Source organism: Salvelinus fontinalis, chromosome 29, assembly GCF_029448725.1.
Source record: "Salvelinus fontinalis isolate EN_2023a chromosome 29, ASM2944872v1, whole genome shotgun sequence".
Classification (NCBI taxonomy): domain Eukaryota; kingdom Metazoa; phylum Chordata; class Actinopteri; order Salmoniformes; family Salmonidae; genus Salvelinus; species Salvelinus fontinalis.
The window spans coordinates 25,820,051-25,847,578 of NC_074693.1; the positions used below are offsets into that span (position 1 = coordinate 25,820,051).

The following is a 27,528-nucleotide window of genomic DNA, read 5'->3' on the forward strand; positions in this document are numbered from 1 at the left end:
CACTTCATTCACAAAATAAGATTTTTTGAAGTTGTACTCTAGCTAGGTAGTGGAGACAGAGGGTGTATGGGCGTGTGGGCTCTGATTGACAGTATTTAGTAGAGATCTGTAAATGACAGTCTCTCCCCAAGCCAGACCATTCCTGCTGGCCCCTCTGCTGTTTCATTCATTCATTGCAGGGGGAGGATTGTAGCTACAGTCCTAATGCGATGTGGACAGACAGGCAGTGTGCAGGCAGGCCAGCCAAGCTGATGCTGAGCCCATGGCCACGCATGTGTGACAGAGACGCATAAGCTGCAGTCAGCGTCCTGAGAGGTGAACCAGGGAGAGGCAGCTAAGCGGGCCGTGCAGCCAATGCGGGGCGAGCACTGGTTGTCATGGGAACACATTGATTATTTAACAATTTGGACGAAGCCTGTGCCCTACGCTTGCCAAGGTTTAGTGGGAGTCTTTGTAGCTTTGCAGTCCCGAGCCAACTCAGTGCTGTAAGGTGCAGTGCTGTTTTGAGATAATACATGAGGAAACAAGAATCATACATTAATAGATGGACGGATGGAAGGAAGAAGGGAGGGAGGGAGGGAGCGAGGGAGGGAGGGAGTCTCCCCACAGTTTATGGTGCTGTGGCACACTGTGCATATCTAAAACACACACACATACTTCTAAAAGCATGTAAAGGGAGCTGCTGCTACCTTAAACCTTTTGGTTTAGGTCTGATAAGAACATTTCTGCCCTGTATTTTTATGATAAATAGGAAATGCCTAAATGTGTGCAGTACATGAAAGACGTGCACACACAAGCACTGTCGCGAGTATCTGTTCATCCATATGCAGGTTACAAGCCATGATTGTCCCGAGTGAGGGACGTTTGTGCCGAGTGAGGGACGTCACAGCTCGCCAGAGCCATGAAACTATACTGCAGATCTGAGGAAGAGGTCACGTCTACAGTATGTAGCTTTTACGCTGGATTTTAAGAGGCGTTTGTGTGATAAGAGAAGTCACCGAGTGAAAATAAAATAACGAAGCTCTGGAACGATAACGAGACAAACTGGGGTTTAGCAGCTTGCATGTTGGATAATGAATGATGCCAATCAAAGGGAGTGAGGCTTAAATGCACACACATACACCTCTAATTGTATGTCTGTGTATTTATATACCATGGCCCAGCATCAAAGGACTTATAACTGGAGCTGTGTAATAAATTGTGTGGTTCTTTTCTCTCAGGCTGTGACCTGTTATATTGGAGTGTTGCACCGCACGTGCACCTCCTGTGAGTCCTGTGTGAAAGAAGTGCCAGGTATGAATACAAGAGCCGTGTATGTACGGGAAAAACTTTTTCAAAACTTCTCTCAAGTGAACCTTCGATGCCGTCGCTAAGGTGGAGAGACGCTACGGAAATAAATAAACGAACGAGAGTCTGTGCCATGAAAGCAATCAGCCCGTAGCTGCAACGACCCCTTGACGCATTTAACGTAGTTAGGTGTATATGTAATATGACAGGCCATAGGCTGCCACATCACGCAGCCAAAACATGGAGAATGCATGTGTGCTCATCGTGTGTGGCGATAGAGGTTGGAGGAACAAGATTAGAATCAATGGGGATCAATAGGAGTGGCTCCACATCAAAAAGCCCTAAGAATCTGGTAATGTGTGAATAGTGAATACTGGAGGGAGACAGTGAGAGGAGGCAGGGGGATGTGGAGGTAGTGAGGGACCAGTAGCTCCTTTCTGCTGGACTTCAGGTAGCCTTGGTCCCCTAGCTGCCACAGAAGCAGCATCCCCTTACCCCCACAGCTCAATCAGATCAATAGAGTGAACAGCCAGTGGTCTAACATTCCAGACTTATAAGGAGAGGCCATTACGCTCTGTGTCCATTCCAGTCTACTGGTGCTATGTCCTGCTCCTCCTCTGTCTTCTTCTCTACTGAGAGCTGCTAGTCTTTCTGTAACATTTAACTAAGAACAGCATTCACATCAGATCCTTGCGAGGGGACGTTTTCTAAGAAGAAATTATGTTGATAACTGCTGCTGTGAGAGGCATGTCTTTGCAGTGCCCTCTCCTGCACTCTGTTTTTACTTTTGCCCCCTCCACAGGACCAGAACATCTCCTCTGATACAACATGCATGAGATGTTGAGAAATGAACGCCAGCCACTAGGGGGCGTAATGGAGCCTGAACAGTCGGATTGAGATCTATTTCTGATCAAATCCAGGAATGGATCAGTTTTTGTGTCTTACTGACCTTATAGATCAGCCATATTCAACAGGAGGACTGTGGTCCGGATCGAGACCCAGAGTGAGGTCAATACGTGCCACGGGTCACGATTTCTTTATGAACTCAGTCAGATCTCAACCCCTGGTATTATATGAACACACATAAGACATGGCAACATTTTTAGAATTGCAGGAAATTAGCTTTAAAGGGTAACTCTCAACTCTGATTTCAGCCTTGCCCAACCTCTTCAACAACAAAAAAATGCTTTCAAGTGAGAGGTTGTGGGTGGGGGGAATTGCTCATAAATATTCATTTTGGGTGTGGTTAAACGTAGTAGATCCCAACACCTTCTCACTAAAGCATACTTACCAGAAGTCCACTGTCAGGCTATGATAATAAAATTATGTGCATCGCGAACATACACGTCTCACATTGATAAGGCGCCGAGTTCCTGCCATCTATTGCCACTTGCAGTGTAAGTTGGAATCCCAGTGTGCAAAAAAAAACGTTGAAGTGTGGATTTACATTTATTGCGGTATTGTGTTGGGAAGAAAAGTGCATCATCATCTTGAAAATGAATATTAGGGGCTCAATTCAATCCAACCTGCACTGCAGTATTTACGCAGTAGCTCTTTTTTGACAGATTGGTCGTGGGTACTGTATAAAAACCTACAACAGGTATGCTTTCACTTTTCAGAATTAGATGTGTGTGGGCACGGGATGAATATTGTAAATGAAGGATTTGAGAAACAAAAAAAAATAACTAACCCATGTGGGATTAGAATTCGCAACCCTTGAACTATGAGCCAACTTTTCTTAACGGACTGCACCACAATTCACTCATAGCCATTAGGGAATAATACGAGTTGACATGACTACCGTTGTCGTTTATTTCTTGTTACGAAGGGAGTGTACATCTAGAAGGGAGTGTATTTCATACCGAACCCCTCGAGATGACGTAAACATCATGATGTCAATGGTAGAGTTGAACTACCAAAAGAGATAGATTTACTACTAAAAGACCAAAATATATCACTTTTGCAACGAACTGTCAAAATGAAGACCAGAATTGACGTGTTTCACAATAACTAATAACTTAAACATCTGGTTTTCCCTGGAAAAAATCGCAGTGCTAGAGGCGTTACTACAGACCCGGGTTCATTCCCATAGGACGGTGCACAATTGGCCCAGCGTCGTCCGTGTTATGGGAGGCAATCAAAACATAGACGTAGTGTTGGATGCCAGACTTCAAGTTGTCATTTTCAGCGATTTACAACAGGTAGTGAAAGTAGCGGACAGGAAGAGATTATTGTGATATCCTAGGTGATGGCCCAATGGTCCCAACACACACACAGTTTGTTCAAATGGAGTCTAACACAGAAACAGGAAATAATAACATCACTGGTCTCTTTTCCCCACTCCTCATTCTCAGTCCTCACACCTACTGTAGCCATCCCCAGCGAGACACACACGAGACTGTTCCCATGGCATTCACTTACTGGCTCCTAGCTGCCACACACACACACTGAGGTAATGTTGTATCTCTTCATCTATCTTTGCAGGCGAACCCTCCCCCTGTCATCGTCAACGCAGACTCACTGGATGCAGGCCCTTATGTAACTATACATTCTGTTGTCTCTCTGTGTGGATGGAGTATCTATTATGCTGCCTCTCTGTGTGGATGGAGTATATATTCTGTTGCCTCTCTGTGTGGATGGAGTATCTATTATGCTGCCTCTGTGTGGATGGAGTATCTATTCTGTGTTCTCTCTGTGTGGATGGAGTATATATTCTGTTGTCTCTCTGTGTGGATGGAGTATCTATTCTGTTGCCTCTCTGTGTGGATGGAGTATCTATTATGCTGCCTCTGTGTGGATGGAGTATCTATTCTATGTTCTCTCTGTGTGGATGGAGTATATATTCTGTTGTCTCTCTGTGTGGATAGAGTGTCTATTCTGTTGTCTCTCTGTGTGGATGGAGTATCTATTATGCTGCCTGTGTGGATGGAGTATCTATTCTGTTGTCTCTCTGTGTGGATGGAGTATATATTCTGTTGTCTCTTTGTGTGGATGGAGTATCTATTCTGTTGTCTCTCTGTGTGGATGGAGTATCTATTCTGTTGTCTCACTGTGTGGATGGAATATATATTCTGTTGTCTCTCTGTGGATGGAGTATCTATTCTGTTGTCTCTCTGTGTGGATGGAGTATCTATTCTCTTGCCTCTCTGTGTGGATGGAGTATATGTTCTATTGCCTCTCTGTGTGGAGGGAGTATATATTATGTTGTCTCTGTGTGCATAGAGTGTCTATGCTGTTGCCGGTCTGTGTGGATGGAGTATCTATTCTGTTGTCTCTCTGTGTGGATGGAGTATCTATTCTGTTGCCTCTCTGTGTGGATGGAGTATCTATTATGCTGCCTCTGTGTGGATGGAGTATCTATTCTGTGTTCTCTCTGTGTGGATGGAGTATATATTCTGTTGTCTCTCTGTGTGGATGGAGTATCTATTCTGTTGCCTCTCTGTGTGGATTGAGTATCTATTATGCTGCCTCTGTGTGGATGGAGTATCTATTCTGTGTTCTCTCTGTGTGGATGGAGTATATATTCTGTTGTCTCTCTGTGTGGATAGAGTGTCTATTCTGTTGTCTCTCTGTGTGGATGGAGTATCTATTATGCTGCCTGTGTGGATGGAGTATCTATTCTGTTGTCTCTCTGTGTGGATGGAGTATATATTCTGTTGTCTCTTTGTGTGGATGGAGTATCTATTCTGTTGTCTCTCTGTGTGGATGGAGTATCTATTCTGTTGTCTCACTGTGTGGATGGAATATATATTCTGTTGTCTCTCTGTGGATGGAGTATCTATTCTGTTGTCTCTCTGTGTGGATGGAGTATCTATTCTCTTGCCTCTCTGTGTGGATGGAGTATATATTATGTTGTCTCTCTGTGTGGATGGAGTATCTATTCTGTTGTCTCTTTGTCTGGATCGAGTATCTATTCTGTTGTCTCTCTGTGTGGATGGAGTATCTATTCTTTTGTCTCTCTGTGTGGATGGAGTATATGTTCTATTGCCTCTCTGTGTGGAGGGAGTATATATTATGTTGTCTCTGTGTGGATAGAGTGTCTATGCTGTTTCCGGTCTGTGTGGATGGAGTATCTGTCTCTCTGTGTGGATGGAGTATATATTCTGTTGTCTCTCTGTGTGGATGGAGTATATATTCTGTTGTCTCTGTGTGGATGGAGTATATATTCTGTTGCCTCTGTGTGGATGGAGTATCTATTCTGTTGCCTTTCTGTGTGGATGGAGTATATATTCTGTTGTCTCTCAGTGTGGATGGAGTATCTATTCTGTTGTCTCTCTGTGTGGATGGAGTATCTATTCTTTTGCCTCTGTGTGGATGGAGTATATATTCTGTTGCATCTCTGTGTGGATGTAGTATCTATTCTGTTGCCTCTCTGTGTGGATGGAGTATCTATTCTTTTGCCTCTGTGTGGATGTAGTATCTATTCTGTTGCCTCTCTGTGTGGATGGAGTATCTATTCTGTTGTCTCTCTGTGTGGATGGAGTATCTATTCTGTTGCCTCTAAGTGGATGGAGTATCTATTCTGTTGTCTCTCAGTGTGGATGGAGTATCTATTCTGTTGTCTCTCTGTGTGGATGGAGTATCTATTCTGTTGTCTCTCAGTGTGGATGGAGTATCTATTCTGTTGTCTCTCTGTGTGGATGGAGTATCTATTCTTTTGCCTCTGTGTGGATGGAGTATATATTCTGTTGCATCTCTGTGTGGATGGAGTATCTATTCTGTTGTCTCTCTGTGTGGATGAGGTATATATTCTGGTGTCTCTCTGTGTGGATGCAGTATATATTCTGTTGTCTCTCTGTGTGGATGGAGTATATATTCTGTTGCCGGTCTGTGTGGATGGAGTATATATTCTGTTGCCGGTCTGTGTGGATGGAGTATCTATTCTGTTGCCGGTCTGTGTGGATGGAGTATCTGTTCGGTTGTCTCTCTGTGTGGATAGAGTATATATTCTGTATGGTCTGTGTGGATGGAGTATCTATTCTGTTGTCTCTGTGTGTGGATGGATTATCTATTCTGTTGTCTCTGTGTGTGGATGGACTATCTATTCTGTTGCCTCTCTGTGTGGATGGAGTATATATACTGTTGTCTCTCAGTGTGGATGGAGTATCTAATCTGTTGTCTCTCTGTGTGGATGGAGTATCTATTATTTTGCCTCTGTGTGGATGGAGTATATATTCTGTTGCATCTCTGTGTGGATGGAGTGTCTATTCTGTTGTCTCTCTGTGTGGATGAGGTATCTATTCTGTTGCTGGTCTGTGTGGGTGGAGTATCTATTCTGTTTTCTATGTGTGTGGATGGAGTATCTATTCTGTTGTCTCTCTGTGTGGATGGAGTATATATTCTGTTGCCTCTGTGTGGATGGAGTATATATTCTGTTGTCTCTCTGTGTGGATGGAGTATCTATTCTGTTGTCTCTCCATGTGGATGGAGTATATATTCTGTTGTCTTTCTGTGTGGATGGAGTATATATTCTGTTGCCTCTCTGTGTGGATGGAGTATCTATTCTGTTGCCGGTCTGTGTGGATGTAGTATCTATTCTGTTGCTGTTCTGTGTGGGTGGAGTATCTATTCTGTTGTCTATGTGTGTGGATGGAGTATCTATTCTGTTGTCTCTCTGTGTGGATGGAGTATATATTCTGTTGCCTCCCTGTGTGGATGGAGTATATATTCTGTTGCCTCTCTGTGTGGATGGAGTATCTATTCTGTTGCCGGTCTGTGTGGATGTAGTATCTATTCTGTTGCCTCTCTGTTTGGATGGAGTATCTATTCTGTTGTCTCTCTGTGTGGATGGAGTATCTATTCTGTTGCCTCTCTGTGTGGATGGAGTATCTATACTGTTGTCTCTCTGTGTGGATGGAGTATCTATTCTGTTGCCTCTCTGTTTGGATGGAGTATATATTCTGTTGTCTCTCTGTGTGGATGGAGTATATATTCTGTTGTCTCTCTGTGTGGATGGAGTATCTATTCTTTTTTTCTCTCTTTGTAAATGGATGTGTCTCACAGTTGCAGCATCCTGCTGTGTTCACTATGTGGATCTATTTCATGATTTCTATTGACACTGCCCCTACAGCATGGATATGATGCAGTTATGCATTTAGTATAATAATGCAACATATTTAGATATCATATTTGTGTGTTCATTGTAAAAATATGGATATATTAGCCCAAACCAGCAATGCTATGTTTTATGTACAGGTACAGGGCCTTCAGAAAGTATTCACACCCCTTTACCTTTTCCACATTGTGTTGTGTTACAGCCTGAATTTAAAATGGATTAATTTGAGATTTTTTGTCTCTGGCCTACACACAATACCCCATAATGTCAAAGTGGAATTATGTTTGTAGAAATTTTTACAAATTCGTTAAAAATTAAAAGTTGAAATGTCTTGAGTTAATCATTTTTCAACCCCTTTGTTATGGCAAGCCTAAATAAGTTCAGGATTTCACCATGACGCCAGTGGTGACTTTGAAACAGTTACAGAGTTTAATGGCTGTGATAGGAGAAAACTGAGGAACGAGAACATTGTAGTTACTCCACATACTAACCTAATTGACAGAGTGAAAAGAAGGAAGCCTGTACAGAATAAAAATATTACAAAACATGCATTCTGTTTGCAACAAGGCACTGAAGTAATGCTGCATAAATTGTGGCAAAGCAATTCACTTTTTGTCCTGAATACAAAGTGTTATGTTTGGGGCAAATCCAATACAACACAATACTACTACCACTCTTCATATTTTCAAGTATATGGTATCAAACACATAGAAACCATGTTTGATGAGTTTGATAGCGTTCTATTTGTTCCGTTCCAGCCATTACTATGAGCCCGTCCTCCTCACTGAAGGTGCCACCAACCTCCTGTGACAGCTTGATGAATGTTTCAGTATCGGTTATTGTGTGTAGATGGGTGAGAGAAAAAAAATGCATTTAATACATTTTGAATCCAGCCTGTAACACAACAAAATGTGGATTAAGTCAAGGGGTATGAATACTTTCTGAAGGCATTGTAACAGCCATAATGAAGGAAACACCAACATAGCGTGTCTTAGTAGGGCGTTGGGCCAACACAAGCTGCCAGAAAAGCTTCAATCCACCTTGGCATAGATTCTACAAGTGTCTGGAACTCTATTGGAGGGATGAGACACCATTTTTCCATGAGAAATTCCATAATTTGGTGTTTTGTTGATGGTGTTGGAAAATGCAGTCTCAGACGCTCCAGAATCTCCCATAACTGTTCAAATGGGTTGAGATCTGGTGACTGAGACACACATCCTTTAAACCCCCTATGCTCCTTTGAGACCCCTCTTTCAAAGTCACTGAGATCTCTTCTTCTAGCCATGGTAGGCAAAATAATGGCCTGCCCAGAATTTTTATACATGAGCCTAAGTAAGATGGGATGTTAATTAATTAATTAACTCAGGAATCACACCTGTGTGGAAGCACCTGCTTTCAATATACTTTGTATCCCTCATTTACGCCAGTGTTTCCTTGATTTTGGCAGTTACCTGTATGTCTGTGTTCAAGTCTATGGTAATTAAAAATGATTATCCTGAGTTGAAAGATCACAGTCAATGTTTTTTTATCCTTTTCTGTTTTATATTATTTGTACGATGTTTTCATGTGGGATGATGATGATGGTGATGTAAATTACATGTATGTGTTCTGTGTTGACAGGTAAATGGCAGTGATGGGATGTATAAATATGACGAGATCATCTTGGAAAGGGTGAGGTTCACTAAAACCTTTACAACCACTTATTATGTTCACGTCTTGTGATCAGATGTGTTCTTTTCAAAGCCTTTTGTTAAACACATCAGCTTTTCCCGCTAGATGGCAGTAAGCAGCTCTCTTTGGCTTTAAGGTTTCTCAGTACAGTAAATATTGCATATACACTGAATAAAAATATAAACGCAACATGTAAAGTGTTGGTCCCATGTTTCATGAGCTGAAATAAAAGATCCCAGAAATGTTCCATGTGCAAAAAAATCTTATTTCTCTCAAATGTTGTACACAAATGAGTTGACTTTCCTATTAGTGAGCATTTCTCCTTTGCCAAGATAATCCATCCACCTGACAGGTGTGGCATATCAAGAAGCTGATCAAACAGCATGCGTATTACACAGGTGCACCTTGTGCTGGGGACAAATAAAAGGCCACTTTAAAATGTGCAGTTTTGTCACACAACACAATGCCACATATGTCTCAAGTTTTGAGGGAGAGTGCAATTGGCACGCTGACTGCAGGAATGTCCACCAGAGCTGTTGCCAGAGAATTGAATGTTCATTTCTCTACCATCATCTGCCTCCAGTGTCATTTTAGAGAATTTGGCAGTACGTGTCCCATGTGTAACAACGGGAGGGGGGGGTGCTGAGGAGTATTTGTGTCTGTAATAAAGCCCTTTTGTGGGGAAAAACGAATTCTGTTGCAGAACCTGGCTCCTCAGTGGGTGGGCCTGGCTGCCTAGTGGGTAGGCTTATGCCTTCCAAGGCCCACCCATGGCTGAACCCCTGCCCAGTCATGTGAAATCTATTGATTAGGGCCTAATTAATTAATTTCAATTGACTGATTTCCTTCAACTGTAACTCAGTAAAATCTTTGAAATTGTTACGTGTTGCATTTATATTTTTGTTCAGTATAATATATTATAGAAAACCAAAGCAAATGATTTCTCTATCACATATGACATTTTGAATATATTACATATAGTAATTCTATACGTAGGAGTGATAAAGATGATGACGTCAGTATACATCAGTCTTTGGAACAGCGGCGTCATTGTCAGACCCCTATATGCTTCACACTGCATCTTTAAACAGTACACATATTAAATATTTCTTACGTCCTCTCCCCATACACACACACTCTCAGAAACACTGACACTTGCACTTGTCAGTGGCAGAGTTCAGTCTATAGTGGAGGGCAGACATCCTGTATATTCCTACTCTCGTTATTCCACCCACAGATAGATGCAGGGCTGTTTTCTCCATCTCCCCCTCTGAGTGGCATTTCTGCATGCAGAGGCTTAAATAAACTAGATAAAATCACACTTTAAAAGGACTGTGGATGGGTAATAGTTGATGGTCGGGCCCAGTGCACTCCTTTTGGATTGGGAGAAGCGCACTGGGAGGCCTCTGTCCTAATTGGTTGCGACCGTTGCTCATTAATTATAGAAAAGAATAAAGCGAAATATTTTCTCAGCTGTCTTGTTTGGAGCCTGTCTCTGCAGCTGTCAGATAGAACAGCATGCCTGGGCCCACTGGATCCAAATGGGTGCTTTGTCCTGCTGAGGGAGAAGTGGGGGGGAGAGGGGTGAATAGATATATGGAGAGAAGAAAGGAAAGTTGTGTGCCAAGTCTTTAGAGAAATGAAACTTCCCTGACTCTCATCTTCTCAACCACTTATGAATCCGTCCATAAAAAAAAAAGATTAGACCCACACCATGTGGACTGCTTTGTCTTACATTTAGAATTAAGTGACCTGATCTCAGTATGTATACTGAACAAAAATATAAACGCAACATGCAAGATTTTACTGAGTTACAGTTTAAGGAAATCAGTCAATTTAAATAAATTCATTAGGCCCTAATCAATGGATTTCACATGACTGGGCAGGGGTGCAGCCATGGGTGGGACTTGGAAGGCATAAGCCCACCCACTAGGCAGCCAGGCCCATCCACTGAGGAGCCAGGCCCAACCAATCAGAATTAGTTTCTGCCAACAAAAGGGCTTTATTACAGAAGAAATACTCCTCAGCTCATGAAACATGGGACCAACACTTTAGATTTTGTGTTTATGTTTGTGTTCAGTATAGTATAAAGCTCACTGAATGGGAGGTAAATGCACACACACACATGTATGAGAAAGTGCCGTGGTCATCAGCAATGTTGAATTCCCCTGAGAGGTCTGCATAGATCTCATGTTCGCCTGAGAGGTCTGCATAGATCTCATGTTCCCCTGAGAGGTCTGCATAGATCTCATGTTCCCCTCAGCGGTCTGCATAGATCTCATGTTCCCCTGAGAGGTCTGCATAGATCTCATGTTCCCCTGAGAGGTCTGCATAGATCTCATGTTCCCCTGAGAGGTCTGCATAGATCTCATGTTCCCCTGAGCGGTCTGCATAGATCTCATGTTCCCCTGAGCGGTCTGCATAGAGCTCATGTTCCCCTGAGAGGTCTGCATAGATCTCATGTTCCCCTGAGAGGTCTGCATAGAGCTCATGTTCCCCTGAGAGGTCTGCATAGATCTCATGTTCCCCTGAGAGGTCTGCATAGATCTCATGTCCCCCTGAGAGGTCTGCATAGATCTCATGTTCCCCTGAGAGGTCTGCATAGATCTCATGTTCCCCTGAGAGGTCTGCATAGAGCTCATGTTCCCCTCAGCGGTCTGCATAGAGCTCATGTTCCCCTGAGCGGTCTGCATAGATCTCATGTTCCCCTGAGCGGTCTGCATAGAGCTCATGTTCCCCTGAGAGGTCTGCATAGATCTCATGTTCCCCTGAGAGGTCTGCATAGATCTCATGTTCCCCTGAGAGGTCTGCATAGATCTCATGTTCCCCTGAGAGGTCTGCATAGATCTCATGTTCCCCTGAGAGGTCTGCATAGATCTCATGTTCCCCTGAGAGGTCTACATAGATCTCATGTTCCCCTGAGCGGTCTGCATAGAGCTCATGTTCCCCTGAGCGGTCTGCATAGAGCTCATGTTCCCCTGAGCGGTCTGCATAGAGCTCATGTTCCCCTAAGACTCCTATACCATAAAGAAGCCCGTTATCCCACTGACCTTGAGTCCACACTCCTAGAGTGGGACGCAACCCATCACTTATGCAGTAGAGCTGTGTCTGTGTGTGAACGTGTGCACGGCTGAACGCTCACGTGCGTGTATGTGTGTGTGTGTCTATTGTGCCTCTCTACTGTATGTGTAATCGAATCAAATCAAGCTTTATTTGCACAGCACATTTCAGACATGGAATGGAACGCAACGCAATGTTCTTCATAGGAAAAAAACTAATAAAAAACAATGAAAGTAAAAGCTGAAATATTTACTACACAACAAACAAAAGATAAAAAAGAAGATCCCTGCCTCATAACCCTTCTGCAGGGTAACTCTGGCCTGGGCTTCAGCATCGCTGGGGGGATGGACAATCCACATATCCCAGATGACCCAGGGATCTTCATCACCAAGATCATCCCTGGAGGAGCTGCAGCTATGGACGGCAGGCTGGGGTAAGTTAGTCCCCCTCTCTCTTTCCTTCTCTCTCTCTCTGTCACTCTACCATGTCCCGCCAGGCAGCCAGAGCTCTGTGTGTGTGTGTGTGTTTGTATGTGTATGTGTGTCTCTACAGCTCTCTGCCACCGGGCTCTGTTTGTGTTTCCACTAAGTTATGATTCACTGGGAAACCAAAGCCTAAAAAAATGTATATGATATTGAGTGCTTTTGGTGTGTGTGTGTGTGTGTGTGTGTGTGTGTGTGTGTGTGTGTGTGCGTGTGCGTGCGCATTTTTGACTAGCAGTCTGACTAACAGTTGATTCAGTCCGTATTGTAGAGCCTGTGGATTGACTGGGGTGCATGTATTTCATTCAGTCCGTATTGTAGAGCCTGTGGATTGACTGGGGTGCATGTATTTGATTCAGTCCGTATTGAAGAGCCTGTGGATTGACTGGGGTGCATGTATTTGATTCAGTCCGTATTGTAGAGCCTGTGGATTGACTAGGGTTGCATGTATAGCATGCATGTGTTTTTACAGTACTAACAGCATTGTCAAATATGAACTTTGTTTCCCCTCATCTCCCCAGGGTGAATGACTGTGTGCTGCGTGTGAACGAGGTGGATGTGTCTGAGGTGGTCCACAGCCGGGCGGTGGAGGCCCTGAAAGAGGCTGGCCCTGTGGTCAGGCTGCTGGTCAGGAGAAGACAGGCCCCTCCTGAGACCATCCTGGAGATCAACCTGCTCAAGGGGCCCAAAGGTAAGCAATATACACTATGTACATGAATGAATCCTCATTGGGAGGAACAGGATTTTCTAGGCCCCTATAACTTAACTAAACCCCTGTTTCCTTGGGAAATTCCAGTTCAACTCTGAAATTGGAACATAAATTGAGATTATTTCCGAGAACCTGAATGTAAGTTTCTATTCTTCACTTAGCTGTCTAAAAGGAAGTGGAATTGACCCCAACCCCTAGAGATCAGCCTGTGAACCAGTACTGACTGTCCTCTGTGTGCTTCTCACCCCCAGGCCTTGGCTTCAGCATCGCTGGGGGGATCGGCAACCAGCACATCCCTGGAGACAACAGCATCTACATCACAAAGATCATCGAGGGTGGGGCCGCGCAGAAAGACGGACGGCTGCAGACCGGAGACCGCCTGCTAGCTGTAAGAACACATCTAATCTGGACCTTCCTTCATTAACTGAGTTTAGCCCTGCTTTGATGTAGCGGAGATGGTTTGTCTTAAGCTCAGCAGCCTAACACAGTCTTGTTCCATACCCAGTCAATCACACAGATACTTTGATGGATGCCCAAGAACACTCTTGATTCTCTTACTGTAATGTTATGATGTACGTTATTGTCCCCGGGGAGAAATTTGACTCGTCAAGTATGCTGCTGCTTCCACATAAGTACATAGAATCAATTGACCCCCCCCCCCAACATGAATAAGTTCATGTCAGGCAAGGCTGTGACTAGGGGCAGTTCCACATGATGAAGGTCTACAGTTTATATCTGTTCAGCCTGCGTATAAACACCCTGTAGCCTCCTCGATGGTATCAGCTGGAACTCTGTGTTCAGTGCAGGTGTGGGGTCCCATTTGACCTTTCTGGCCGGTCTGATGACGGTATCCTGTATAATGTCCTGGAGGTCATGCCTATTATCTTCCCTGCTGTCTTGGTCATTCTCAAGGTTTAGGCTTTGAGCTGTCATGTTAGCAAACCATGTGAAAATGCCGTAGTGTAGGATTAACTTAATGGAGGATCTATAGAAGAGGAGATGATCTTCTGGTTGACTCCATAGATCCTGAGTCCACGCAGGAAGTGGAAGCGCTGTTGGAGGCCGCTGCCATCGCTTTGCTCCCCGCCAGGTGTAGCAGCTCCTCTGGCACGTCGCTCAGCAGGCCGCCCGGCGATTGATCTCCATAGTCGCGTAGTGCTAGGAGCTCCTTCCTGGTGTATGTCCATGAAGCCCGATCACCCTGTGCCAGGTGCGGCGTCGTAGCAGTGGAACATTGCGTGATGTTGAAAATAATCAGCCATGTTAGTAGTAGTCCAGGAATCCTTGCCAGTCACTCATGCGTTAAATGCAAAATAATGCGCATTACTTTACCCAGTTTGTGACAAAACAAACAAACAACTTTTGGCAGCAGCAGCACTCGTGTCCATGGCCATTTACAGAGCAGCGCCAGAGTTCTTTTTTATGTGATCTTTACTCTCCATCCCCACCTACATTCATACCCTGCACACATCAGGACACTGATCTACATTCATACCCTGCACACATCAGGACACTGATCTACATTCATACCCTGCACACATCAGGACACTGATCTACATTCATACCCTGCACACATCAGGACACCGATCTACATTCATACCCTGCACACATCAGGAAACTGATCTATATTTGTGCCCTGCACACATCAGGACACTGATCTACATTCATACCCTGCACACATCAGGACACCGATCTACATTCATACCCTGCATACATCAGGAAACTGATCTACATTCGTGCCCTGCACACATCAGGACACTGATCTACATTCATACCCTGCACACATCAGGAAACTGATCTACATTCATACCCTGCACACATCAGGACACTGATCTACATTCATAGCCTGCACACATGCCTCTATGTGCCCTTCCCTGGCTGTTTCTCAAGAGAGCCAGACGACACTCTTCAGCGTTTATGGCCATGTGTGTGACTGATACGGTGCTGCAGACTGGGCTCAAACTTCCCGGCTGCTCCCCGGGCATATTCTGTTCCACACTGGCAGAAGATAAATTGGACCAGCTGCCAGGCTGAATGATTGACAACACTGTTTGAAGAATATGAGATGTGTTTAAGGCTGTCATACATAAAAACAAAGTAATTAAGGCACTACAACCTTTGTGGGGGGAGAGCTGTGCGGACGGCCGTATTGATCATTTATGCTATTTGATTAAAGTGTTTCCCCAAATCCATGATTTTATCTGTAGACACAATGATGCAGACGTGGTGGCTCCTGGAGTAAACAATCTCTATTATTATATAGAGCAGCTCTCTTCAAAACCATTGAAGTATTTTCAAATCAAATCCAATGTTATTTGTCACATGCCCCAAATACAGGTGACTTTACCGTGAAATATTTACTAACGAGCCCTTTCCCAACAATGCAGAGTTAAAAAGTACGAAAATTTGCAAATAAAAATCAGAAATAGTAACACAATAAATAACAATACGGAGGCTATATACAAGGAGTACCAGTACCGAGTCAGTCGGGTTGGAGCACGTAAGATGTGGACCATTTCCGTCGGCGCCACCTTATGCTCGCATATCACACGCTGTATCTTAGTAGGACACAGCAACAGTAGTGTATGATTGATTTGGGTGTGGCTCAGGCAAACTAAGAGAGGTAGCTATAAGCCTCGGTGTTGTGGACCTGAGGATTTCCCTGTGGTCTGTGTGCTCCAGGTGAACAACATCATCCTGCAGGACGTGCGTCACGAGGAGGCGGTGGCGGCGCTGAAGAACACCTCTGACATGGTCTACCTCAAAGTGGCCAAGCCCGGACCCGTGCACCTCAACGACATGTATGCCCCTCCGGACTACTCCAGCAGTACGTACCTTCTTCTGCTAGCAACTGTAGTCCACTGTAGCTCAAACTAAACGCTCCCACTCTCCTACCCTCATACTGATTATAATGCATCCAACTACACTTTTATATCCCAGGCCTTGCCTCAATGGTACCAGCACACAGTTTTTATTAATACTTTTTAAAATGTTTGTACTTTTTACCTCTTTTTCTCCCCAATTTCGTGACATCTAATTGGTAGTTACAGTCTTGCCCCATCGCTGCAACACTTGGGAGAGGCGAAGGTCGAGAGCCATGCGTCCTCCGAAACACGACCCTGCCAAGCCGCACTGCTTCTTGACACAATGCTCGCTTAACCCGGAAGCCAGCCGCACCAATGTGTCGGAGGAAACAATGTACACCTGGCGACCGTGTCAGAGTGCATACGCCCGGCCCGCCACAGGAGTCGAAAGAGCGCAACGGGACAAGGACATCCCGGCCGGCCAAACCCGGACGACGCTGGGCCAATTGTCCACCCCCTCATGGGTCTCCCAGTCACGGACGGCTGCGACACAGCCCAGTATCGAACCCATCGCTGCTAGCACTGCGATGCAGTACCTTAGACCGCTGTGCCACTCGGTTGGACCACAGTTTGTTTTAATGGAAGACCACAGGAACCCTGCAGTAATAAAACTGGCTCTCTATTCACACCGCTCATTATCATTTCATACCTCAACCTCAAAAACAAACCCCGGCAACAGTTGTGTGAAGAATGCTCTGTTGATTAGCATTAATTCTAGGTGTATGTCATTGTCCCTGTAACAGGGATGATTATAGATTATCCTAGTGAGTGGTAGAGCTGCTTCAGTGTGTTCTCCTCAGCGCAGCTGTGCCCAGACTCCTACATGGTGAGCACACACTTCTTTTCCTGTGTTGGTCCTCATGAGAGCCAGTTTTGTTAAAGCGCTTGATGGTTTTTGCGACTGCACTTGAAGAAACTTTCAAGTTCTTGAAATGTTCCGTATTGACTGACCTTCATGTCTTGAGCTGTTCTTGCCATAATATGGACGTGGTCTTTTACCAAATAGGGCTATCTTCTGTATACCACTCCTACCTTGTCACAACACAAATGATTGGCTCAAACACATTAAAAAGGAAAGAAATTCTACAAATTATCTTTTAACAAGGCACACTTATTAAGTGAAATGCATTCCAGGTGACTACCTCATGAAGCTGGTTGAGAGAATGCCAAGAGTGTGCAAAGCTGTCATCAAGGCAAATGGTGGCTACTTTGAAGAATCTCAAATATAACATATATTTTGATTTGTTTAACACTTTTTTAGTTAATACATGATTCCATGTCTTATTTCATAGTTTTGATGTCTTCACTATTATTCTACAATGTAGAAAATAGTAAAAATGAAGAAAAACCCTTGACTGAGTAGGTGTGTCCAAACTTTTGACTGGTACTGTATATATTTAAAATAATATACAGTATATATTTACAAAAAATATATATGGGGGATTGGAAATAATGCAGATAATTACATTGATAGAAGCCAAAATCTATTTTAAATATTAAATCTGATCCACCCCCTCAAGAAAAGGACTGTATACAGTGCATTCAGAAAGTATTCAGACCGCTTGACTTTTTCCACATTCTGTTACGTTACAGCCTTATTCTAAAATTGATTAAATTGTTTCCCTCATCAGTCTACACACAATAACCCATAAGGACAAAGCAAAAATAGGTTTTTAGAAATGTGTGCAAATTTATATACAGTATATAAAAAAAATGGAAATATTACATTTATATAATGTAGACCCTTTACTCAGTACTTGGTTGAAGCACCTATGGCAGCGATTACAGCCTCTTCCTGGGTATGATGCTACAAGCATGGCACACCTGTATTTTGGGTATTTCTCCCATTCTTCTCTGCAGATTCTCTCAAGCTCTGTCAGGTTGGATGGGGAGCGTCGCGGCACAGCTATTTTCAGGTCTCTCCAGAGATGTTTGATCGGGTTCAAGTCCAGGCTTTGGCTGGGCTTCTCAAGGACATTCAGAGACTTGTCACGAAGCCACTGCTGCGTTGTCTTGGCTGTTAGTTTAGGGTCATTGTCCTGTTGGAAGGTGAACCTTCGCCCCAGTCTGAGGTCATGAGTGCTCTGGAGCAGGTTTTCATCAAGGATCTCTCTGTACTTTGCTCCATTAATCTCTGCCTCGAACCTGACTAGTCTCCAAGTCCCTGCCGCTGAAAAAATCCCCACAGCATGATGCTGCCACCACTATGCTTCACGGTAGGGATGGTGCCAGGTTTCCTACAGACGTGACACTTGGCACTCAGGCCAAAGAGGATCTTGTGTCTAATGGTCTGAGAGTCTTTAGGTGCCTTTTGGCAAACTCCAAGTGGGCTGTCATGTGCCTTTTACTGAGGAGTAGTTTTCGTCTGGCCCCTCTACCATAAAGGCCTGATTGGTGGAGTGCTGCAGAGATGGTTGTCCTTCTGTAAGGTTCTCCCATCTCCACAGAGGAACTCTGGAGCTCTGTCAGAGTTACCATTGGGTTCTTGGTCACCTCCCTGACCAAGGCACTTCTCCCCTGATTTCTCAGTTTGTCTGGGCAGCCAGCACTAGGAAGAGTCTTGATGGTTCCACACTTCTTCCATTTAAGAATGATGGAGGCCACTGTGTTCTTGGGGACCTTCAATGTTGTATACATTTTTTGATACCCTTCCCAGATCTGTGCCTCGACACAATCCTGTCTCTGAGCTCTATGGACAAATTCCTTCGACCTTATGGCTTGGTTTTGCTCTGACATGCACTGTCAACTGTGGTACCTTAGACAGGTGTGTGCCTTTCCAAATCATGTTCAATCAATTTCATTTACCACAGGTGGACTCCAATCATGTTGTTGAAACATCTCAAGGATGATCAATGGAAACAGGATGCACCTGAGCTCAATTTCGAGTCTCATAGCAAAGCGTCTAAATACTTATGTAAATAAGGTTATTCTGTTTTTTATTTTGAATACATTTGCGTATAAAAATAATTTAAACAGTTTTTGCTTTGTCATTACGCGCTATTGTGTGTAGATTTTATTTTATTTTTTTTAGAAAAGGCTGTAACGTAACAAAATGAGGAAACGGTCAACGGGTCTGAAAACTTTCAGAATGCATAGTAGGTAGTTGTTTAGTATGTATGGCTGCCATGGTTTGGGCAAGCCCTTCATACTGACTTAAAGCAGCTCTGACAGTATTGTCTACAGCAGGGGTGTCAAACTCATTCCATGGAGGGCCTAGTGTCTGCAGGTTTTTGTTTTTTCCTTTCAATTAAACCCAGACAGCCAGGTGTGGGGAGTTCCTTACTAATTCATGACCTTAATTCATCCATCAAGCACAAGGGAGGAGCAAAAACCCGCAGACACTCGGCGCTCCGTGGAATGATATTGACACTTGTGTTTTACAGTATAGTCAGATGATCTACAGTTGATTTTTAAAGCCATGGGTTATAAGTACTGTAGCCCCCCATGGGTTATAAGTACTGTAGCACCCATGGGTTATAAGTACTGTAGCCCCCCATGGGTTAAAAGTACTGTAGCCCCCCGTGTGTTATAAGTACTGTAGCCCCCCATGGGTTATAACTACTGTAGCCCCCTATGGGTTATAAGTACTGTAACCCCCCATGATGGAATGTAAATCTGGGGACTCAGGTATAGACACTACCCACACTGACTAATCTAATGTAGAGAGAATACTGTATTTTATGGGCCATAAACATGCATCGTCACATGTATGATAGTGGTATGAGTTGATCCTTCCTGGCAAGAGTGCTCCCAGGCCTTCAGCAGCCTTCAGTGGACCACTGTTTTAATCATCCCTCCTTTCCATCTACTGGTCTGGCCCTCCCCGCCCTCCCTCCAGCCTTCCCCACCATGGTGGACAACCACGTCAGCCACAACTCAGGCATGGCCTACATGGGAGCTATGGAGCCCAAGCCCGTCTACAGCCAGCCCCCCCAGGTCACGCCCTCCAGGTATTCCCCAGACCCCCGTCACATGCTGGGGGAAGAAGACTTCACCAGGTCAGTACCATTTTTGCATGTTTTCTTATTATCTCATTCTTGTACAGCACATTCATCTTTTTTACAGAATTATATAATGTAAAATTCACGTAAAAATGTATTATATTGTTTTCACCATGTGAATGTAGGTTTAATAGTATTTTTACCATCTAGGGTTAGTCACTTTCTCATGACAAAACAGAGCCATCAGAGAGAGCAGTAAAAGGCTTTTTGTCGTGAACTTTAGAATATTCCTTATTTGATTTTGGTGTGGTGACCGTTGCTTTACCTGACATTCTCCGGTGTTGGTGTTGTGGCTTTCTTTGGTGATAAGCACAGTGCTTTCGGAAAGTATTCAGACCCCTTGACTTTAAAAAAAAATAATAAGTATTACAGCCTTATTCTAAAATGTTTTTTTTTTTAAATCTCAATCTATACACAATACCCCATAATGACAAAGTGAAACCTGTTTTTTAGATTTGTTTGCAAATGTATTAAAAACAAAAAACAGAAGTACCTTATTTACAGAAGTATTCAGACCCTTTGCTATGAGACTCGGAATTGGGCTCAGGTGCATTGAGCATCCTTGTGATTTTTCTACAACTTGATTGGAGTCCATTTGTGGTAAATTCAATTGATTGGACATGATTTGGAAAGGCACACACCTGTCTATATAAGGTTCCACAGTTGACAATGCATGTCAGGACAAAAACCAAGCCATGAGGTCGAAGGAATTTGTCCATAGAGCTCAGAGACAGGATTTTGTCAAGGCACAGATCTGGGGAAGGGTATCAACAAATGTATGCAGCATTGAAGGTCCCCAAGAACACAATGGCCTCCATCATTCTTAAATGGAAGAAGATTGGAACCACCAAGACTTCCTAGAGCTGGCCGCCTGGCCAAACTGAGCAATCCGGGGAGAAGGGCCTTGGTCAAGGAGGTGACCAAGAACCCGATGGTTACTCTGACAGAGCTTCAGAGTTCCTCTGTGGAGATGGGAGAACCTTCCAACAACACTCCACCAATTAGGCCTTTATGGTAGAGTGGCCAGACGGAAGCCACTCCTCAGTAAAATGCACGACAGCCCACTTGGAGTTTGCCAAAAGGCACCTAAAGACTCTCAGACCATGAGACACAAGATTATCTGGTCTGATGAAACCAAGATTGAACTCTTTGGCCTGAATGCCAAACATCATGTCTGGAGGAAACCTGGCACCATCCCGACGGTGAAGCATGGTAGTGGCAGTATCATCCTGTGGGGATGTTTTTCAGCGGCAGCGACTGGGAGTCTAGTCAGGATCAAGGCAAAGATGAATGGAATAAAATACAGAGAGATCCTTAAAACATGCTCCAGAGTGCTCAGGGCCTTAGACTGGGGCAAAAGGTCACCTTCCAACAGTACAACGACCCTAAGCACACAGCCAAAACAATGCAGGAGTGGCTAATGGACAAGTCTCTGAATGTCCTTGAGTGGCCCAACCAGAGCCCGGACTTGAACCCGATTGAACATCTCTGGAGATACCTGAAAATAGCTGTGCAGTGACGCTCCCCATCCAACCTGACAGAGCTTGAGAGGATCTACAGTGAAGAATGGGAGAAACTCCCTAAATACTGGTGTGCCAAGCTTGTAGCGTCATACCCAAAGACTTGAGACTGTAATCGCTGCCAAAGGTTCTTCAACAAAGTACTGAGTAAAGGGTCTAATACATTAGCAAATATTTAAAAAAAACTATTTTTGCTTTGTGATTATGGGGTATTGTGTGTAGATTGATGAGAAAGATAACAATTTAATCAATTTTAGAATAAGGCTGTAACGTAACAAAATGGTGAAAAAGTCAAGGGGTCTGAATACTTTCTGAAGGCACTGTATGTAGATAGATGTAGTTAAGTGGGACTCCCAACGGTGTGGCAATGTGTTTGTCTCTGGTTGACTAGCTGTGCAAGGAGGGTTCAGTTCTGTCTGAGGTGGCACTGTATAGCCCAAATACCTCAAAGAAGCCCATCCCATACTCCCTCATTCTGCCTTACGACCTCTTGGCCAAACAGTGAAACATCATTCACAGAGCTTGATTTGAAAGCCCCAGAGGCGCAGAGTCACCTTAATACCCAAGCTATTGTGTGTGTGCGTGAGTGAGGGTGCGTGTGCATGTGTGTGTGTATGTGGGATGTGCGTGGCAATGACTGTATGGTGCGTGTGGGCGTGCAGTTCTACACTGTTTGTGTGTAATAGTTTCTATGTATGTGCACGTACATATGTGTATTTGTCCTGTGTATTGTCATGTGTATTGTCCTGTGTATTTGTCCGGTGTATTGGCCTGTGTGTTGTCATGTGTATTGTCCTGTGTATTTGTCCTGTGTATTGTCCTGTGTATTTGTCCTGTGTATTAGCTATGGCACTGCCTTCACCCCCTTCGCCACATCTGCACGTGGCTGCACTTTTGAGAACAGAGGAGAGACGGCAGAATGAAGAGAGAGGGAAGGAGGGAGGGAAAAGGAGGAAAGAGTGCTGCCTGTGCTGACAGAGCTCTCTTGTAAAGGAGGGCCTCTCATCTGTGTCTGATAGATAGCCACTTAGAATCTGTCTGTCTGTCTGTAACAGTCTATACATGTCTTACCTCTCCATGTCCATGTCAACTCATGCTTGTTATGGTGGTGGTCATACTCACAGTTTACATCTATAACATCCTTTACCGGGCTATATGTCACTACCCTAATTTAATGACGGTAACCACAGTGGCTTAGATAATTATCTGCTTTGACTATCTGTCTTACATCAAAGTGTGAACGTGTTCCACTGATGTTTGTTTAATCCTCTCCATCGACACATCTAGATTTGTATTTCCAGAGTTAACATATTAAACATTGTTTTCCCTACACAGACACACTACAGTCTCTCTCAATTCAATTGAATTTTCTATTCAATTACATTTCCATTTCAATTTAAGGGCTTTATTGGCATGGGAAACATATGTTTACAGTGGCTTGAGAAAGTATTCACCCCCCTTGGCATTTTTCCTATTTTGTTGCCTTACAACCTTACAACCTGGAATTAAAATAGACTTTGGGGGGGGGGGTTGTATCATTTGATTTACACAACATGCCTACCACTTTGAATATGCAAAACATTTTTTATTTTGAAACAAACAATAAATAAGTTTTAAAAAATCTGAAAACTTGACCGTGCATAACTATTCACCCCCCCCAAAGTCAATACTTTGTAGAGCCACCTTTTGCAGCAATTACAGCTGCAAGTCTCTTGGGGTAAGTCTCTATAAGCTTGGCACATCTAGCCATTGGGATTTTTGCCCATTCTTCAAGGCAAAACTGCTCCAGCTCCTTCAAGTTGGATGGGTTATGCTGGTGTACGGCAATCTTTAAGTCATACCACAGATTCTCAATTGGATTGAGGTCTGGGCTTTGACTAGGCCATTCCAAGACATTTAAATGTTTCCCCTTAAACCACTCAAGTGTTGCTCTAGCAGTATGCTTAGGGTCATTGTCCTGCTGGAAGGTGAACCTCCGTCCCAGTCTCAAATCTCTGGAAGACTGACACAGGTTTCCCTCAAGAATTTCCCTGTATTTAGCGCCATCCAATATTCCTTCAATTCTGACCAGTTTCCTAGTCCCTGCCGATGAAAAACATCCCCACAGCATGATGCTGCCACCACCATACTTCACTGTGGGGATGTTGTTCTCTGGGTGATGAGAGGTGTTAGATTTGCACCAGACATAGCGTTTTCCTTGATGGCCAAAAAGCAAAATGTTAGTCTCATCTGACCAGAGTACCTTCTTCCTTATGTTTGGGGAGTCTCCCACATGCCTTTTCGCGAACACCAAACATGTTTGCTTATTTTTTTCTTGAAGCAATGGCTTTTTTTCTGGACACTCTTCCGTAAAGCCCAGCTCTGTGGAGTGGACGGCTTAAAGTGGTCCAATGGCCAGATACTCCAATCTCCGCTGTGGAGCTTTGCAGCTCCTTCAGGGTTATCTTTGGTCTCTTTGTTGCCTCTGATTAATTCCCTCCTTGCCTGGTCCGTGAGTTTTGGTGGGCAGCCCTCTCTTGGCAGGTTTGTTGTGGTGCCATATTCTTTCCATTTTTTAATGATGGATTTAATGGTGCTCCGTGGGATCTTCAAAGTTTCAGATTTTTTTTATAACCCAACCCTGATCTGTACTTCTCCACAACTTTGTCCCTGACCTGTTTGGAGAGCTCCATGGTTTTCATGATGCTGCTTGCTTGGTGGTGCCCGTTGCTTAGTGGTGTTGCAGACTCTGGGGCCATTCAGAACAGGTGTATATATACTGAGATCATGTGACAGATCATGTGATACTTAGATTGCACACAAGTGGGCTTAATTTAACTAATTGTGTGACTTCTGAAGGTAATTGGTTGCACCAGATCTTATTTAGGGGCTTCATAACAAAGTGGGTGAATAAATATGCATGCACCACTTTTCTGTATTTTATTTATTTTTGTTTTGTTTTAAACAGGTATTTTTATTTTATTTCACTTCACCAATTTGTCCTATTTTCTGTATGTCCATTACATTAAATCTAAATAAAAATCCATTTAAATACCAGGTTGTAATGCAACAAAATAGGAAAAATGCCTAGGGGGATGAATACTTTTGCAAGGCACTGTACATTGCCAAAGCAAGTGAAATAGATAATAAACAAAAGTGAAATAAACAATAAAAAATTTACAGTATGGGGTTTTAGGCTGGGTTTCTGTACAGCACTTTGAGATATCAGCTGATGTAAGAAGGGCTATGTAAATAAATTTGATTTGATACAGTAAACATTACACTTAGAAAAGTTCCAAAAGAATAAAGACAGTTCAAATGTCATATTATTTCTGTATACAGTATTGTAATGATGTGCAAATAGTTCAAGTACAAAAGGGAAAATAAATAAACATAAATATAGGTTGTATTTACAATGGTGTTATTTCTCCACTGGTTGCCCTTTTCTTGTGGCAACAGGTCACAAATCTTGCTGCTGTGATTGCACACTCATATTTCACCCAATAGATATGGGAGTTTATCAAAATTAGATTTGTTTTCAAATTCTTTGTGGGTCTGTGTAATCTGATGGAAATATGTGTCTCTAATATGGTCATACATTTGGCAGCTCAGTTTCCACCTCATTTTGTGGGCAGTGTGCAATAGCCTGTCTTCTCTTGAGAGCCAGGTCTGACATCGGCAGCCTTTCTTAACCTGTCTAGCCCCAGCGTTCCGCTAGCGGAACTCCTCCCACATTCCACTGAAAAGGCAGAGCGCGAAATTCCAAAAATATTTTTGAGAAATATTTAACTTTCACACATTAACAAGTCCAATACAGTAAATGAAAGATAAACATATTGTGAATCCAGTCAACATGTCCGATTTTTAAAATGTTTTACAGCGAAAACACCACGTATATTTATGTTAGCTCACCACCAAATACAAAAAAGCACAGACATTTCTTTCACAGCACAGGTAGCATGCACAAAACCAACCTAACTAACCAAGAACCAACCAAACTAACCAAGAAACAACTTCATCAGATGACAGTCTTATAACATGTTACACAATAACTCTATGTTTTGTTCGAAAAATGTGCATATTTGAGCTATAAATCAGTTTTACATTGCAGCTACCATCACAGCTACCGTGTGCATATAAATGTGCATATTTGAGCTATAAATCAGTTTTACATTGCAGCTACCATCACAGCTACCGTCACAAATAGCACCGAAGCAGCCAGAGTAATTATAGAGACCAACGTGGAATACCTTAATACTCATCATAAAACATTTCTGAAAAATGCATGATGTACAGCAAATGAAAGACAAGCATCTTGTGAATCCAGACAATATTTCAGATTTTTTAAGTGTTTAACAGCGAAAACACAATATAGCATTATATTAGCTTACCACAATAGCCAGAAACACAAGCCATTTACCAGCAGCAAAAGTTAGCGATCGTAACAAACCAGCAAAAGATATATAATTTTTGACTAACCTTGATAAGCTTCATCAGATGACAGTCCTATAACATCAGGTTATACATACACTTATGTTTTGTTCGAAAATGTGCATATTTAGAGCTGAAATCAGTGGTTATACATTGTGCTAACGTAGCATCTTTTTCCCAGAATGTGCGGATATTTTTCTAAAACTCACCTATTCTGACCAAATAACTATTCATAAACATGACAAAAAAATACATGTTGTATAGGAAATGATAGATACACTAGTTCTTAATGCAATCGCTGTGTTAGAATTCTAAAAATAACTTCATTACGACATCCAGCTTACGTTATAGCGAGAGCGTGCCCAAAATCTGGGCGCTACCTAATAGTACATATGTTCGACAGATATATGAAATAGCATCATAAAATGGGTCCTACTTTTGATGATCTTCCATCAGAATGTTGTACAAGGGGTCCTTTGTCGGGAACAATCGTTGTCTGGTTTTAGAATGGCCTTTTTCCCTCGCGAATTAGCAAGCAAAACTAGCCAAGTGGCGCTAAGCTGTCCATCTTCACCAAACGCAAAGAACGCAACACGTCTAACGTCCCAAAAAAAATTCAATAATCTAATAAAACTATATTGAAAAAACATACTTTAAGATGATATCTTCACATTTATCAAATAAAATCAAAGCCGGAGATATAAGACGTCTATAACGATTGCTTTTCAGAAACCAATACTGGTGACCTTTATGCGCTTCCTGAACAAACAAATTCTGGGGTCATGTCATTCCAAGCTGTCTCTTTTGACCATAGAAAGAGATTGAGACCCCATTTCACCTCTCACAGCCTATTGACATCTAGTGGAAGGCGTATAAAGTGCATGTATAGTCACAAATCTCAAGCAAAATGATAGGGAGGCCCTGGAACAGAGCCTCGATTTGAGATTTTTCACTTTCTGACAGGAAGTATGCTGCAAAATAAGTTCTGTTTTACTCACAGATATAATTCAAACGGTTTTAGAAACTTGAGAGTGTTTTCTATCCAATAATAATAATAATATGCATATTGTACGAGCAAGAATAGAGTACGAGGCTGTTTAAATTGGGCACAATTTTCCCCCAAAGTGTAAATAGCGCCCTCTATCCTCAACAGGTTTTAATAGCAAGGCTATGCTCACTGAGTCTATACATAGTCAAAGATTTCCTTAATTTTGCGTCAGTCACTGCCAAATAGCATTCTAGTTTGCTCTGTTTTTTGGTAAATTCTTTCTCTCTCTCGACCTCTGAATGCTCAGCTATGAAAAGCCAACTGACATTTACTCCTGAAGTGCTGACCTGTTGCACCATCTAGAACCACTGTGATTATTATTTAACCCTGCTGGTCATCTATGAATGTTTGCATATCTTATAGAACGGTCTGGCCTTAATGGCCATGTACTCTTATAATCTCCACCAGGCACAGCCAAAAG

General features: G+C 43.1%; 1 protein-coding gene across 7 annotated transcripts in view; it reads left to right on the forward strand.

Moving 5' to 3' along the window:
* The window catches only part of LOC129827700 (disks large homolog 3-like), a 149,506-nt gene that overhangs the window by 87,921 nt on the left and 34,057 nt on the right, over positions 1-27,528 (forward strand). For all 7 annotated transcript variants that reach the window (XM_055888788.1, XM_055888785.1, XM_055888783.1 and 4 more), the window contains 7 exons: positions 3,772-3,825; positions 8,963-9,013; positions 12,382-12,506; positions 13,077-13,246; positions 13,516-13,652; positions 15,947-16,091; positions 19,967-20,126. In XM_055888788.1, coding sequence (XP_055744763.1) covers positions 3,772-3,825; positions 8,963-9,013; positions 12,382-12,506; positions 13,077-13,246; positions 13,516-13,652; positions 15,947-16,091; positions 19,967-20,126 — 842 coding nt within the window. The remainder of the gene's footprint in view (positions 1-3,771; positions 3,826-8,962; positions 9,014-12,381; positions 12,507-13,076; positions 13,247-13,515; positions 13,653-15,946; positions 16,092-19,966; positions 20,127-27,528) is intronic.